This window comes from Chiloscyllium punctatum, chromosome 2, assembly GCF_047496795.1.
Source record: "Chiloscyllium punctatum isolate Juve2018m chromosome 2, sChiPun1.3, whole genome shotgun sequence".
Classification (NCBI taxonomy): Eukaryota; Metazoa; Chordata; class Chondrichthyes; order Orectolobiformes; family Hemiscylliidae; genus Chiloscyllium; species Chiloscyllium punctatum.
In genome coordinates, this window is record NC_092740.1 from 154,147,235 (window position 1) to 154,163,091 (window position 15,857).

The window sequence follows — 15,857 nt, forward strand, 5'->3', positions numbered from 1 at the left end:
GCTTTTTCAGAAGTAGACTTGTCGTGACACTGCATTCTGACCCTTTGGAACAGAAATGTAGCTAGCCCTGAATGGATCTCAAAGCGAAGTTTATTTTCTAAAGTGCTGCACTCTGTGTCTACAGGTTCCTTCAGGCACTTTGGAAAAAAAAGCTTCACATTTAGTTGCATTTCAGTTAAGCAAAGTTTTTTCCAAGGCGCCTGAACAGACTAGTAGACCCAAAAGCAGAAAAGACCCTTTATCTGAAATCCCGTTGTTCCCAAGGTTTTCAGGTGAGGGATTCCTGACCAGTGTAGTATATCCTTATGTTGATGATCTCTAGTTGCGTTTTGCACCACAGCAGCAAACGTTATGTGTCAATGCTATCAAAATTGTAAAAAGTTTTATTCAGCACCCTCAGTTGATTTTTGCTAACCATTTGTCTATATATCATTTCTGATCTTATCTGCACTCTGCCCAGCGTCTTGAGGGAAAACTTGGCAAATGTGCAAATTCATGCCGAGTCAGTGCTTTGGAACTTCTACCTGATCCATACATGTATCTTTCAGGATCTGGACTGGATAATCAGGGCCATTAATGTCAATGCTGTATGTTTGAACATGCTATTTAAACCCCAAACCCTACCCACATTTTTAGTGCTAATTAAAACATTTATACTGTTTTTGCCACATTACAGAATTCCAACAGTCCAAGGAAATTTGCTTTGCCTTGCAGTGACACCCACACCTTCTGAAAGAATAGAAAAAGCTTAATTATCAACATACAACCTGATAGACCTCCTGCCTCCCCCCTCCCCCCAATCAAGACTGCACTTTAACTTTAGAGTTTTCATTTTAGATTTAATAGACTATAATTGCTATTGTACAACAAAATGTAGCAAAGACAGTGTAGGTTTAGATGAAAAGTATCTACGTGCTCCAATAGAGATGATGTGGTGCATAACAACAATGTGATAGAGACTTCTGAGACTTGGCTTTGTCCTATCAGTTTCCAGCACATTGAGTTAATCTTATTATTGAGTGTCTTCCACATACAACCAGGCATCAGTGATGCTGTACAAAAAAGTTGCAATGTAGTTAATGCATAGCATGTCAGTATAATATGATTTTAGAACATGTTTTTAAAAGTTTTTCTTTTATCAGTATTTGGAATGAATTGTAACATTTGTGTTTCTTTTATTTACTAGTCTGTATTTTGTCCAACATTGGACAAAGTTCTGGAGTTCAATCCTGACAAACGAGAAAGTATAATGGGAGAAATGAAAGAAATCCTCACCCCTATGGCACAGAAGTAAGAAAACTATTGGTGACTTTATAACGTATTGAGTCTTTTAAATTAAAACAAAACGAGTTACCTCATTCCAAATTACTTCCAAACAAAATATATCTCTATTTCAAGTATGTGATTTGATCTTCTGATGCACACGATTACAATCCTGTACCTCAGTCCTTTAGTCAGCACAAGTCAGATATGAGGAGGGGTGGGGAAAGAGTCATTAACCCTGTAACGAATTCCGTGTCACGAAACCCCCTCCAGCCCCTTGTAAACCTGAGCTATTAATTATTTCTCTGATCAGTTTCTGTTCCGTTCTTTATGTTCTGATCATACCTTTTCATAAAATGCCTTCTTAAGTTATTAAGGAATTCTATTCCAGAACTATTTCATCTTTTAAGTAAAGTACATTTTTTTGGCCAGACAAGTCATAGAGATGTACAGCGCGGAGACAGACCCTTTGATCCCACTTGCCCATGCCCAGCAGGTATCCGAAATGAATGTACATCATCCCCATTTTTTTCAGCTTGCTGTAAATTTATTCTATCCCACAGCTCAAATATGCTGGTTTCTTTTTAATTTCCCTAACTCCAACCCATGTAGAACTTTACCATCTGCATTCTGTCCAACATGAGTTGCACATTTTGTTGTCTCTGAACTTGAAATGAGCTTATTCAGTTTGATTAAATGCCCATAATCGATGTAGCACCTAGTTTTATCATTCAAACAGGGTAAAATACCAAACACGCTTAATTCTTACAAACAAGATCTATTGAGAATGCAGTACATTGAATTTGAATTCCTGGGTTGAACTCAGGCCTGTTAAAGCAAGTTACTCTTTACACATTTCTGTCCTTCAATGCGACAGAGTATTCTTCTTTATAATTGCTTGGTGAAGTAGTGTAGAATGGTGGACCTTTATCAGTTGACCTGGATAAGATGGCATATGTGCTCTGCTTCCTATAGCTATATCATCTAGGTTTTGACATTTGAACACACATAAGCCATTTCACTTGACTATCTCTTAGTCAAACAGGGAGGCGTGCTCCAACAGGGAGGCGACATGTGCTCCCAAACAGGGAGGTGTGCTCCAACGGAGGGTGGGGCATGTTCCAGCCCAGGGGAGGGGGGGGGAAGCTGGCATGTTCCAACAGGGAGGCATATACCAATAGGGGGGGCATGCTGAAACAGTGGGCATGCTCCAACAGGGGGGCATACTCAAACTAGGGGGCATGCTCAACCAGGGAGGGGCATCTTGCAAAAGGTTCTGGCGAAGTGTAACATTAATTGCCTGAATCAGTTGGGAACTGCTTTAAATATGCGCATGTTTCTTCTGCTTAACTAACCCGTTGGTGCAGTTTTCATTCTAAGTTAATCATATAAATGTAGTTTAATTCACTTTATCTCCTTGGATTTCTCTAGAGAAGCAGTAATAAAGCACTCGTTGGTACATAAAGCATTCTTGGACTTCTTCACACACTGCCCTGAGAAAATGAGAACGGTAAACGATTTCTCTCTGTATTTTACGTAATTGTTTTAATCTGTTTTTAAGGATTTGTTAACTATTGAACTTTCTAGCTTGTCGATTTAAACCTTTGTGTCTATCATCAAATATGTGTATACTTGCGAATCCTTAATTTAGTCCTTTTTGAAACTAACAGAAGATTTCAGGTTGACTTGGTTCAGCTGTAATAAGTAGCTCATTTGACATGCAGCTGAGTTGATATTTTGTTCATGAAAACTATCTATTATTATTGTCTTTGATCAACTGCAATGGCCCTTTTCATCATGATTATATTTTTTGATAGCCAATTTGAAACTTTAGTAGAATGAGTATTCACTCTTGAGTTCCTCGTTAACATTGATAATCAAATGAAGCACCTTACTGTGTTAGGAATTCTAGGCAAGTATAAGATTTTGTGTGAACTCATAAAGTAATAGTGCCCTAACCAGCAATACCCACATCACATGCACAAATAAAAAATGTAGTGTACAATACTGAGAACCAAAATTAATAGTTGAACATGTCTGTTCCAGGTGGGAATGCTGACCATGCATAAACCATAACATCCAAAAAACTGCAGACACTGGAAACCAGAAGCAAATATAAAAATTGCTGGAAAAACTCAACATGCCTGGTAACATCTTTGGAGAGAAAGCAGAGTTAACTGCAGTTCTGCAGAAGAGTCGCTGGATCAGACACATTTACTCTGCTTTCTCTCCAAAGATGCTGCTAGATGTGCTGAATTTTTCCAGCAATTTCTGTTTCTGTTTATGCTTATGCATAAACCATATTTCAAAAAACAAAAGAGTGCTGCGTGTAGGATGTTGCAAACTGCATTCAGATCTGTGCAAAAGGTCTAGCACAGTGTGTTCATGGGTTGAAGCACATTGTTTATTTAATCACGGTGGAGGTGTGCCACTGCAACAATTCCAAAATATGGATGCCTTGGTGTAGTTTCATTTATTTATTCAAATAATATCAAACCTTTATTCTTTTGTGATACATGAGCATTGCTAACGCAGCCAACGATTGTCGTTAATATCCAACTGCACCTGAACTGAGAAGCTCACTATTTCAGAAGGGAAGTTAAAAGTCGGCCAGATTGCTGTGGTTCTGGAGTTAAATGGAGGCCAGACCAGAAAAGGATGGCAGCTTTCCTTCAGAGCATTAGAGAACCGAATAGATAGTTTCACAGTCGTCGGTACCAAGACCAACTCTATGCACTGGATTTATTAATCGAGTTTAGTTTCCACCAGAGAGTCTGGTGGGGTTTGAACTGATGATGCTCGGGTCTGTCTAGATGAAGAGCCTAGTGACATGTACCCCTGTTTGTATGATTCACAGTGGTCATCTAATGCTTGAAGTTACAATCATCATCCAGTTGTTCAAGGATGGCTTATTCTTGCATGTTAAATTGGTTATTATTTTATTCTGTTTTCTGGCTAGCCGTTGGTGCAGGCAGAGACTGATATTTTGAAGAAACATTTTAAGGTACATTCAAATTATTAAAACTAATACAAGCAAAACACTCCAGGAAATAGAACTCTAAAATCAAATAAAGGGAAGTGATGAAAGGCTTGGAAGCATCTGTATAGTGTGAAATGTTTTGTGTCAAAGGCCTTTTCCATCCCACATATGCTTCTAGACCTGCTAAAATTTTATCTCAAATATAAATGTTTTGATTCTGAGCATTGTGTTCGTTGCAATATACTTCAATAAAATGAGCGGGAGAGGAAAAATAATGAATTTTGGAGTTTGGTTGCTTGATGGATCAAATGAACCTTGAATAAATTTTAATGTAGGTTTGTCCCTTGATGAAACTTAAGCTTTCAGAATAGGTTTCACTTCTGATTTGTTGTTTGTTTGGTCATTATCTTGTTTGCTTCAATTAATGATCACCAGACTGGAGGATTAATGGTGGTTGTATATACACTGAAGTAATTATCTGAAATTTCTGAATTCAGGAAATGATAGAAGCTGTGCGAGAAGCAGCCATTTATATGGCTCACACACATGATGGAAGCAGAGTGGCAATGCACTGTTTATGGCATGGAACCGCTAAAGTAAGTCAAGAGGAACAGAGTATTTTGCTTTTTTTTTTGAATCGTTTGATGTTTATTGTGCAATGTATTTTTTTCAGGAAACGCCTGGATGAACCCATAGATAAATAATCGATCGCATGATTGACAAACCATGCTGAAGAAAATGTTCTAACACCTGAATCTGTACGATAGGAAAACACTTGGATAACTTTAGCTTAACTTCTTCAGTTTGTTTCTTTTTCATATTCAAGAGTGTTTGTTTCTAACCTGATTTTCAACGTTGTTGTAAATAGAAAGGTGTCGAATACTGTTTCATGATTTTTGCATGTAATTCAGTCTGAGAGCTCCCCTTCTGCTGAGCTGTTTGCTGTCTTATTCAGGCCAGTCAGATTTCCACTTTGGTTCACAGTTTCTGTGGAAATTGTTGACAGTAGGCAGGATGAAAGTGAGTATTGGTGATGCGATTACAGGGCATGACAAGTAACCTCAATATCCCTTGAATTAGGGAAGGTGTGGTTGTTCACAGTTCTAGCTCCTCGTCACTGTGCAGTAATGCCAATAGAGCTGCATACAGATGAATATCACATAAGAACTGTGATGGATGAATAGTCTGTCAATATACTGAAGGTTTCAGCATGAGATTGGACATTTGGATTCAGTAGAGCACAACTGGCAGCTAACGGTGTTTTCAAAAGAAGGATAAAAGTGAGGGATTGGGTGTAAACTAGGTCACAATTAAACAATTTTGTTTGATGCTGTGAAAGAAGCAAATTATAAACTGATCACTTAATTCAGTTTTTGTTTCAGTGTAGTTTTTAAACAGATTGCTGTTTTAATTAGTTACTTATACATAAGAATTCAGTTACAATTCTTTACTAAAAGTTGTTTTATTTCTTCCTAGGACAGAAAGATTATTGTGAAAACAATGAAGACCTACGTAGAGAAAATTGCCACTGTAAGATGGGATCTATACTAGTAGTCCTTCGGAAATGTCACCAGATTTTTGTTTTTACATTGAGGTAGTTAGTGAAGTAAATAACCAATGAAAAGGTGGAGGATCCTCAGCTCAGTTTGTTAATACCTTGCATCTCCTGTTGGTTGCTTGAAAGTACCTCACTTCCCATTTGCTGGACCCCTTTCTGATGCTTCCCCTCCAAAGAGTGCTGTAGGCTTTCAGCAGTAAACAGTTTGAATCTAAATGAAGCTTGTAGATCAAACACAGATAAGGTTAGCAGGTTTCTTTTTATATCAGGAATTAGTGCACAATTCATTTATTTATGAGACAGTTGTTAGTTTAATGAGGTAAAAACAATGACTGCAGATGCTGGAAACCAGATTCTGGATTAGTGGTGCTGGAAAAGCACAGCAGTTCAGGCAGCATCCAAGGAGCTTCGAAATCGACATTTCGGGCAAAAGCTCTTCATCAGGAATAAATTATTCCTGATGAAGGGCTTTTGCCCGAAATGTCGATTTCGAAGCTCCTTGGATGCTGCCTGAACTGCTGTGCTCTTCCAGCACCACTAATCCAGAAAGTTGTTAGTTTAATGGTCACCATTACTGAGACTTGTAATTCCAGATAGTATTACTGGAATTTAATTGATTTAAGCCTGGGTTGGGAGCATTGAAACAGTTTCTGGATCACTAGTTCAGTGATATTACCACTACGCCACCATCTTCTTGAAGTATTTTTCCCGAATTTTGCATCTTCTGCCTTCTAGTGCAGACTCTCAGTATTTTATCAAGAATGGTTGTGGGAGCAGCCTTTGATGACGCGCCCCAATTATGAGGAGGAACATTGATTGCCTCCTCATTGAAACTTGACATCTTTTAGTCGATTATATCTCTGTTCCTTCATCAGTTCTACACACTGTGCAACTTTTAGACTCTTCAGTTTTGGATTTATGGTTAATAGTGAAGGAGTAATTACATCGATTCTCTAATCAAAGTTAATTTTAAGAATTACATTTTCGTACTGCATGAGCTAAGTGTTTGAACGATATTCGCATTTTTAGTAAGTTCTTGCATTCTTCGCTTAAATCCGAAGGTCACAGGACAGCAGCATTTGTATACAACATCTGCAAAGTTGAATTCTGAGACAATAACCTGTGCATGTCCTATAAATTATTTTGCAGGGTGAATTTTCCCATTTAGTTCTCATGGCAGCTTTTGACTGTATAGATGACACAAAACTCATGAAACAGATCATTCTAACAGTGAGTATTTGAACTCTTCCAATCCTAGTTGGCAAAGAAGGAAAGATAACTTCAAGAGCTGATTCAGAGCATTGTTTTCAATGGGGGAAATCATTTATATTAACATAACAAGATGCTGTTTTGATATTTTGGTTAACTTGATGATATTCCCAACCAAAGTTATTTGTATTAGGTATGTGAATGCAGGAATTATGATGACCATCTCAGAATATTGGAATGGCTTGCTCAGGAATTTGCTTCACTTCTAATTTTTGCTGAAAACATTTCTGACATTTCCAATCCAAAGAGTGTCATAGGCGTTGAGCAGCAAACAGTTTTAATCTCAATAAAAACATAAAATATTGTTTTCTGGTTCTGTGCGAAAGGGTATATTTGAAGGTTTTGACTAAAGTGAGTTTTTAATCCTTTCCTACTCAGCAAGAATGGGTACAGTAGTTTCTTTTAATGTTATGCCTGTTATTTAAATAAAATTTATGCAGCCAAAGGTAACGTTGAATTGAAAATCAAATAATCAACTTCTTAAGGTTGTATTAAAAATATACTTGGATATTTCAGTAAACCTTTTCTTGATAGCTTAATTGTTTTATGAGCAAGGTAAAGCTTGAACATTCTCTGTGCATGGAATCTCTCTCCTCTCCTGGCCCCCCTCCACAGTTCATTCCCAATGGCAATAATTTGTAGTGGAGTATGTGCCAATAACAATCTGAGAGCACTTTGATCAAGTTGCCACCCTTTATTGAGTGGCAGAATTATCAGAGTTTAGCCCTGTCATTTTCAAGCGCACTCTAACAGGTTTATTTGGAAGAATAAGCTTTCAGAGCGCTGCTCCTCTGTCACTTAACTAGTGGGGCAGGATCATAGGACACCGAGTTTATAGTAAAGTGTACAGTAAATACTGTAAATTCTGTGTCCTATGATCCTGCCCTACTAGCTACCTGACAAAGGAGCAGTGCTCCGAAAGCTTGTATTTAAAATAAACCTGTTGGACTATAACCTGATGGTGTGTGATTTTTAATTTTGTCTACCCCAGTCCAACATTGGCACCTCCACAGCATGATCTTCAAGCATGTATTATTGGATCATGTTTATTCATTGAGGAGTATTTCTCTGAACAGTTTTCATCTTCCAATCTCAGCCTGTGGATTGCTAAAGCCTATTAAAATAGTATGTAACCACTGTTCTTTTTGGGACTTAATTGTCCAAACTGCCAGTGTTCCTGAGCCGTTGCCATACAATATTATTCCACTCATAAAGTACATCTGAATTCAGAGCTCTGTTTTTGCCTGCCGCCAGTAGAATTAAATCCCAGTAAAAGTTGCCACCATCAAGAAATATAGAGCAAAGCTGGGGCTATTTTCCCTCAAGTGTCAGAGCCTGAGCAGAGACCTTATAGAAGTTTGTAAAATCATAAGAGGCCTAGATAGGATGAATAGACAAGGTCTTTTTCCCCCAAGGTAGGGGAGTCCAAAACTAGAGGGCATAGGTTTAAAGTGAGAGGGGAAAGATTTAAAAGGCACCTATGGGGCAACTGTTTCACGCAGAAGCTGGTGGGTGTATGGAATGAGCTGGCGGAGGAAGTGGTGGTGGCAGGTACAATTACAACATTTAAAAGGCATCTGGATGGGTACATGGATAGGTAGGATTCAGAGGAATATGGGCCAAATGCTGGCAAATGGGACTAGATTAGGTTGGGATATCTGGTCGGCATGGACAAGTTGGACTGAAGGGTCTGTTTCCATGCTGTACATCTCAATGTGGCTCAGCAAGGAAAGGGTGAAATGAAATAAAATTTGGACTGAGATTGAGAAAATAAGTATTTCACTGCTTTCTGACTAATTTAACATTTGTCTGCGTAACTGGAAACAGAATTAACAGAAGAATTGTTCTATTTAATACCTGCAATTCTCTATTCGCAGGAGATCATTGAAGCTTTGCCAAACTTGATCGAGAATAAATATGGCAAGAAGGTTTTGGTATATTTACTAAATCCAAGGGATCCAGCACATACCGTGCCAGAGATTATTAAACTTCTACAACAAGGTGATGGAAACACTCACAGGTCAGATTTGTTTGCATTTTACATGACTGGAATTGTGTTCAGGGATTTGGCTCTTTGAACATAAATGTTAGGACGCTCCGTTGATGTTGGTGAAAGCAATTCGAACTTCATATAGATTGATTAACAAGCTGGCAGGATCTAAAATATTGTTTTATTCATTCACTGCATGAGTCTGCCTATTGCTCACCCCTAATTCTCCTGACAAGGTGGTGATGAGCTGCCTTCTTGAATTGCTGTAGTCCATAGGTTTTAGTACACTCAACATAGAACATAGAACAATACAGCACAGAACAGGCCCTTCAGCCCACGATGTTGTGCCCAACATTTATCCTAGCTTAAGCACCTATCCATGTACCTATCCAATTGCCGTTTAAAGGTCACCAATGATTCTGACTCTGCCACTCCCACAGGCAGCGCATTCCGTGCCCCCACCACTCTCTGGGTAAAGAACCTACCCCTGACATCCCCCCTATACCTTCCACCCTTCACCTTAAATTTATGTCCCCTTGTAACACTCTGTTGTACCCGGGGAAAAAGTTTCTGACTGTCTACTCTATCTATTCCTCTGATCATCTTATAAACCTCTATAAAGTCACCCCTCATCCTTCGCCGTTCCAATGAGAAAAGGCCTAGCACTCTCAACTGATCCTCGTACGACCTATTCTCCATTCCAGGTAACATCCTGGTAAATCTTCTCTGCACCCTCTCCAAAACTTCCACATCTTTCCTAAAGTGAGGCAACCAGAACTGCACACAGTACTCCAAATGTGGCCTTACCAAGGTCCTGTACAGCTGCAACATCACTTCACGACTCTTGAATTCAATCCCTCTGCTAATGAACGCTAATATACCATAGGCCTTCTTACAAGCTCTATCCACCTGAGTGGCAATTTTCAAAGATCTATGAACATAGACCCCAAGATCCCTCTGCTCCTCCACCTTACTAAGAACCCTACCGTTAACCCTGTATTCCGCATTCTTATTTGTCCTTCCAAAATGGACAACGTCACACTTGACAGGGTTGAACTCCATCTGCCACTCCTCAGCCCAGCTCTGCATCATATCTAAGTCCCTTTGCAGCCGACAACAGCCCTCCTCACTATCCACAACTCCACCTATCTTCGTATCATCTGCAAATTTACTGACCCACCCTTCGACTCCCTCTTCCAAGTCATTAATAAAAATTACAAACAGCAGAGGACCCAGAACTGATCCCTGCGGAACTCCACTTGTAACTGGACTCCAGGCTGAATATTGACCATCTGCCACCACTCTCTGATTTCGACCGGCTAGCCAGTTTTCTATCCAATTGGCCAAATTTCCCTCTATCCCATGCCTCCTGACTTTCCGCATGAGCCTACCGTGGGGAACCTTATCAAATGCCTGACTAAAATACATGTACACTACATCCACTGCTCTACCCTCATCCACATGCTTGGTCACCTCCTCAAAGAATTCAATAAGACTTGTAAGGCAAGATCAACCCCTCACAAATCCGTGCTGGCTGTCCCTAATCAAGCAGTGTCTTTCCAGATACTTATAAATCCTATCCCTCAGTACCCTTTCCATTACTTTGCCTACCACCGAAGTAAGACTAGCTGGCCTGTAATTCCCGGCGTTATCCCTATTCCCTTTTTTGAACAGGGGCACAACAATCACCACTCTCCAGTCCCCTGGTACCACCCCCGTTGACAGTGAAGACTAAAAGATCATTGCCAACGGCTCTGCAATTTCCTCTCTTGCTTCCCACATAATCCTAGAATATATCCCGTCCGGCCCGAGGACTTGTCTATCCTCAGGCTTTTCAAAATGCCCAACACATCTTCCTAACAAGTATCTCTTCTAGCTTACCAGTCTGTTTCACACTCTCCTCTTCAACAATACGGTCCCTCTCATTTGTAAATACTGAAGAAAAGTACTCATTCAAGACCTCTCCTATCTCTTCCGACTCAATACACAGTCTCCCACTACTGTCCTTGATCAGACCTACCCTCGTTCTTGTCATTCTCATGTTTCTCATATACGCATAAAATACCTTGGGGTTATCCTTGATCCTACCCGCCAAGGATTTTTCATGCCCTCTCTTAGCTCTCATCATCCCTTTCTTCAGCTCCCTCCTGGCTGTTAGTGGGTGAGCATTTTGGTGATGGTGACCACAATTCTGTGACTTTCACCTTGGTTATGGAGAGAGATAGGTGCGCACAACAAGGTAGGTTTTACAATTGGGGGAAAGGTAAATACGATGCCGCAAGACAGGATCTGAGGAGCATAAATTGGGAGCACAGGCTGTCAGGGAAGGATGTCATTGTAATGTGGAACTTTTTCAAGGAACAGATATGACGTGTCCTTGATATGTATGTACCTGTCAGGCAGGAAAGAGATGGTCATGTGAGGGAACCTTGGTTGACGAGGGAGATTGAATGTCTTGTAAGGAGGAAGAAGGAGGCTTACATAAGGTTGAGGAAACCAGGTTCAGACAGAGCGTTGGAGGGGTACAGGATAGCCAGAAGGGAGCTGAAGAAAGGGATTAGGAGAGCTAAGAGAGGGCATGAAAAATCTTTGGTGGGTAGGATCAAGTATAACCCCAAACCCTTTTATGCATATGTGCGAAACATGAGAATGATGAGAATGAGGGTAGGTCCGATCAAGGACAGTAGTGGGAGACTGTGTATTGAGTCGGAAGAGATAGGAGAGGTCTTGAATGAGTACTTTTCTTCAGTATTTACAAATGAAAGGGACCGTATTGTTGAAGAGGAGAGTGTAAGTTAGAGGAGATATTTGTTAGGAAGGAGGATGTGTTGGGCATTTTGAAAAACTTGAGGATAGACAAGTCCCCTGGGCCTGATGGGATATATCCTAGGATTGTGTGGAAAGCAAGAGAGGAAATTGCAGAACCATTGGCAATGATCTTTTCGTCTTCACTGTCAATGGGGATGGTGCCAGGGGACTGGAGAGTGGCGAATGTTGTGCCCCTGTTCAAAAAAGGGAATAGGGATAACCCCAGGAATTCTTTGAGGAGGTGACCAAGCATGTGGATGAGGGTAGAGCAGTGGATATAGTGTACATGGATTTTAGTAAGGCATTTGATAAGGTTCCCCATGGTAGGCTTCTGCAAAAAGTCAGGAGGCATGGGATAGTGGGAGGTTTGGCCAGTTGGGTAGAGAACTGGCTAACCAGTCGAAATCAGAGAGTGGTGGTAGATGGTCAATATTCAGCCTGGAGCCCAGTTACAAGTGGAGTTCTGCAGGGATCAGTTCTGGGTCCTCTGCTGTTTATAATTTTTATTAATGACTTGGAAGAGGGAGTCAAAGGGTGGGGTCAATAAATTTGCAGACGATACGAAGATTGGTGGAGTTGTGGATAGTGAGGAGGGCTATTGTCGGCTGCAAAGGGACTTAGATATGATGCAGAGCTGGGCTGAGGAGTGGCAGATGGAGTTCAACCCTGTCAAGTGTGACGTTGTCCATTTTGGAAGGACAAATAAGAATGTGGAATACAGGGTTAACGGTAGGGTTCTTAGTAAGGTGGAGGAGCAGAGGGATCTTGGGGTCTATGTTCATAGATCTTTGAAAGTTGCAACTCTGGTGGATCGAGCTTGTGAGAAGGCCTACGGTGTATTAGCGTTCATGAGCAGAGGGATTGAATTCAAGAGTCGTGAGGTGATGTTGCAGCAGTATAGGACCTTGGTAAGGCCACATTTTGAGTACTGTGTGCAGTCTGGTCACCTCATTTTAGGAAAGATGTGGAAGCTTTGGAGAGGGTGCAGAGGAGATTTACCAGGATGTTGCCTGGAATGGAGAATAGGTCATACGAGGATAGGTTGAGAGTGCAAGGCCTTTTCTCATTGGAATGGCGAAGGATGAGGGGTGACTTGATAGAGGTTTATACGGTGATCAGGGGAATAGATAGAGTAGGCAGTCAGAGACTTTTTCCCCGGGTACAACAGAGTGTTACAAGGGGACATAAATTTAAGGTGAAGGGTGGAAGGTATAGGGGGGATGTCAGGGGTAGGTTCTTTACCCAGAGAGTGGTGGGGGCATGGAATGCGCTGCCTGTGGGAGTGGCAGAGTCAAAATCATTGGTACCTTTAAGCGGCAATTGGATAGGTACATGGATAGGTGCTTAAGCTAGGACAAATGTTTGTCATAACATCGTGGGCCGAAGGGCCTGTTCTGTGCTGTATTGTTCTATGTTCTACGTTCAGTCACACCACTGACTGAAGCCTTGTAGATGCTGGGCAGGTTTTGAGGTATCAGGGTTTGGTTCACTTGAAGAATTCCCAGCCTCTGACATTCTATTGCAGCCACAGTATTTATACGGCTGGTCAATCGTAAGTGCCAGACTGTTGGTAGCAGGGCTTTCAGTGATGGGAATGCCATTGAATGTCAAGGAGCAGTGGTTGGGCTCTTTCTGGTTGATGGTTGTTCTGCAGTTGGACACTGACTGCCTCAGTCTCTCAGGAGCCATGAACTATACTGATACTGTGGAAGCATCAGGGAGCATTCCTACTTCTGACCTCCTGATGGAAGGAAGGTCACTGAAGCAGATCTCGACTCAGATACTGCTGTTAGGAGCTCCTGCAGTGGCATCCTGTACCTGAGATCGCGACTGTCTTTATTTTGGGCTGGGTGTGACTTACAGTGTGCCCCTGGGTTCCCATTGACTCAAGGACTTGAATAACAAATCTTTTTCTAATAATGGTTAATTAAAAGATTGCTTTAATCACTGGTGGAACAAGAAAAGTTGATGAATTTACAGAAAGAATTGGATTCTTTTCAATAAATTGGATATAGCTATGCAGTTATCTTCTTACTCCTCTCCCTTGCTCTCAGTAGGATTGTGTTTTCAATAATCATATTTTCTATCGACATATATTTTCACTATTGTATTGGGTAAACCTTAGGAGAGTAAATAAGGGATTTAATTACTTGTTAGCATGAGCAAGAAGGATACTCCCAGTCTGAGTAGTTGTCTATCCAGTTGGGGTAAAAGTATAGGTACTAAAGGTGGTAAGAGCACAAAGCATGCAATTATGAATGTGGTTCCTTTTCCTTAAAACTTGCATCTTTCAGCATAAAATGAGCATTGGTCAAGCACAGAGATGAGACATGGGTGTGGGATATAATTTATTGAGTCTGCTTCACTCGTAAATATGATCATATTTTATCTGGTGATCTTCAGTTGCACTTTCCTGCCTTTTCCCCACAAGGCTTGAGTCCCTTACTTATTAAAAACCTGTATCTCTGAGTCAGAAATATACTGAACAACACTGCCTCCACAACCCTCTGCAGTTAAGAATTCCAGAGATTCACAACCCTCTGAGAGAAGTATTCCTCCTCATCTCTGCCTTAAGTGGGTGACTACCTTGTTCTGAGATTATACGCTCGGCTCCTACTGAAAGCTGCCTCTCAGCACCGAATGTGACAAACCCCTAAGAATCTTTAATATTTCAGTCATGTTGACTTTCACTCTTCTAAAGTGCACTGAACAGAGCTAATCTATTTGACCTCTCCTCATATAAGAAAATGTTCATCCCGAACCTGGAGAAACTTTCTGGGCTGCGTCCAATGCCGGTATATCCTTCTGAGATAAGGGGACCAAAACTTTATCATTTTCTTGATGTGGGCAACGCATTTTTTTGACTCCCTTACATTTGAAATAAAGGCCAACATTCCATTTGCCTTCCCCATTGTGCTGAACTTGTATACATCTTTTTTTGTGATTCATGCATGATGGTCCCAAAATCCCTTGGCACTGCAGTTTTCTTAACTAATATTCATCGCCTCTATTCTTCTTATCCATCCACAGAGTTTTTGCACATTCATTAACCTCTGTGAACTGTGTCACCCTCACCATTTTCGCTCCCACCTATTTTTGCTATCCTCAAACTTGGCATTAGTACATATATTTCATCAACTCATTAATATATATTGTCCATAACTGTGGCCCTGTGGCTCTCCACTAGTTAGAGATCCATCCTGAAAATGCCCCATTAATCCTAACTCTCCATCTTGTATTGGTAAACCAATTCTCTAAAAATACTAATACAGTATCCTGACCCCCTGCCCAAACGGCATGAGCTCCTTTTGAGTAGCCTTCTAAAATGCCTTTTAATAATCTAAATACTAGTAGTTTCCCTTCATCTGTCCTACTTATTACCTGAAAGAAATCTGATGAATTTGTTAGGTATGATTTCCCCTTCTTGAAGCCATGCTAACTTTGGTTGACTAACTTATGGTAGGAATTGAACTGAGAGAAGGGTCTTCTCGTTCTTTGAGGTGGAAGAGACTCTTAAACTCCAGAGTACATGAAGTGTGGGTTTTTAAGGGAGGCTAACATGGTTGTGAAGGTTGTTTTGATCAAAATCTGCAAACACACAACCAAGGTTACAAATTTTGCAATCATTAAATGTAGTAAATATAGTCCCTAACATCTTTAGCACTTTTTCTTTGAATTGAATTATCATTGTTGTCATTTCACATGTTACTGACAAATAGTTTGTGATTTTAGAATTACACTAGACTTGTTATTTTTATGTGAATTGATCAAAAACCTACTCTTTATTTGCCCATCACTTTCTGATAAACATAGTATTCAATTGTATTATGTTTAATCTAAGAGGATGAGGTATAATAGAATCACATTCTCATTTGGTGCTTTTTATAAATTTGGGAATTGAAAATTATATACTAAAATTAAAAACAAAAGTAACTTCTGCAGAGCTTATTGAAGTGTTCTGAAAATGCATTGCTACCAGAAATGAAGTC

The 15,857-nt window shown here is 40.3% G+C and overlaps 1 protein-coding gene across 1 annotated transcript in view; it reads left to right on the plus strand.

Annotated features, from left to right (window-relative positions):
- pum3 (pumilio RNA-binding family member 3) overlaps positions 1-15,857 on the plus strand; it is a 50,633-nt gene that overhangs the window by 22,950 nt on the left and 11,826 nt on the right. Inside the window, exons 9-14 of the mRNA XM_072590574.1 lie at positions 1,187-1,290; positions 2,695-2,773; positions 4,741-4,839; positions 5,720-5,773; positions 6,951-7,031; positions 8,948-9,090. Coding sequence (XP_072446675.1) covers positions 1,187-1,290; positions 2,695-2,773; positions 4,741-4,839; positions 5,720-5,773; positions 6,951-7,031; positions 8,948-9,090 — 560 coding nt within the window. The remainder of the gene's footprint in view (positions 1-1,186; positions 1,291-2,694; positions 2,774-4,740; positions 4,840-5,719; positions 5,774-6,950; positions 7,032-8,947; positions 9,091-15,857) is intronic.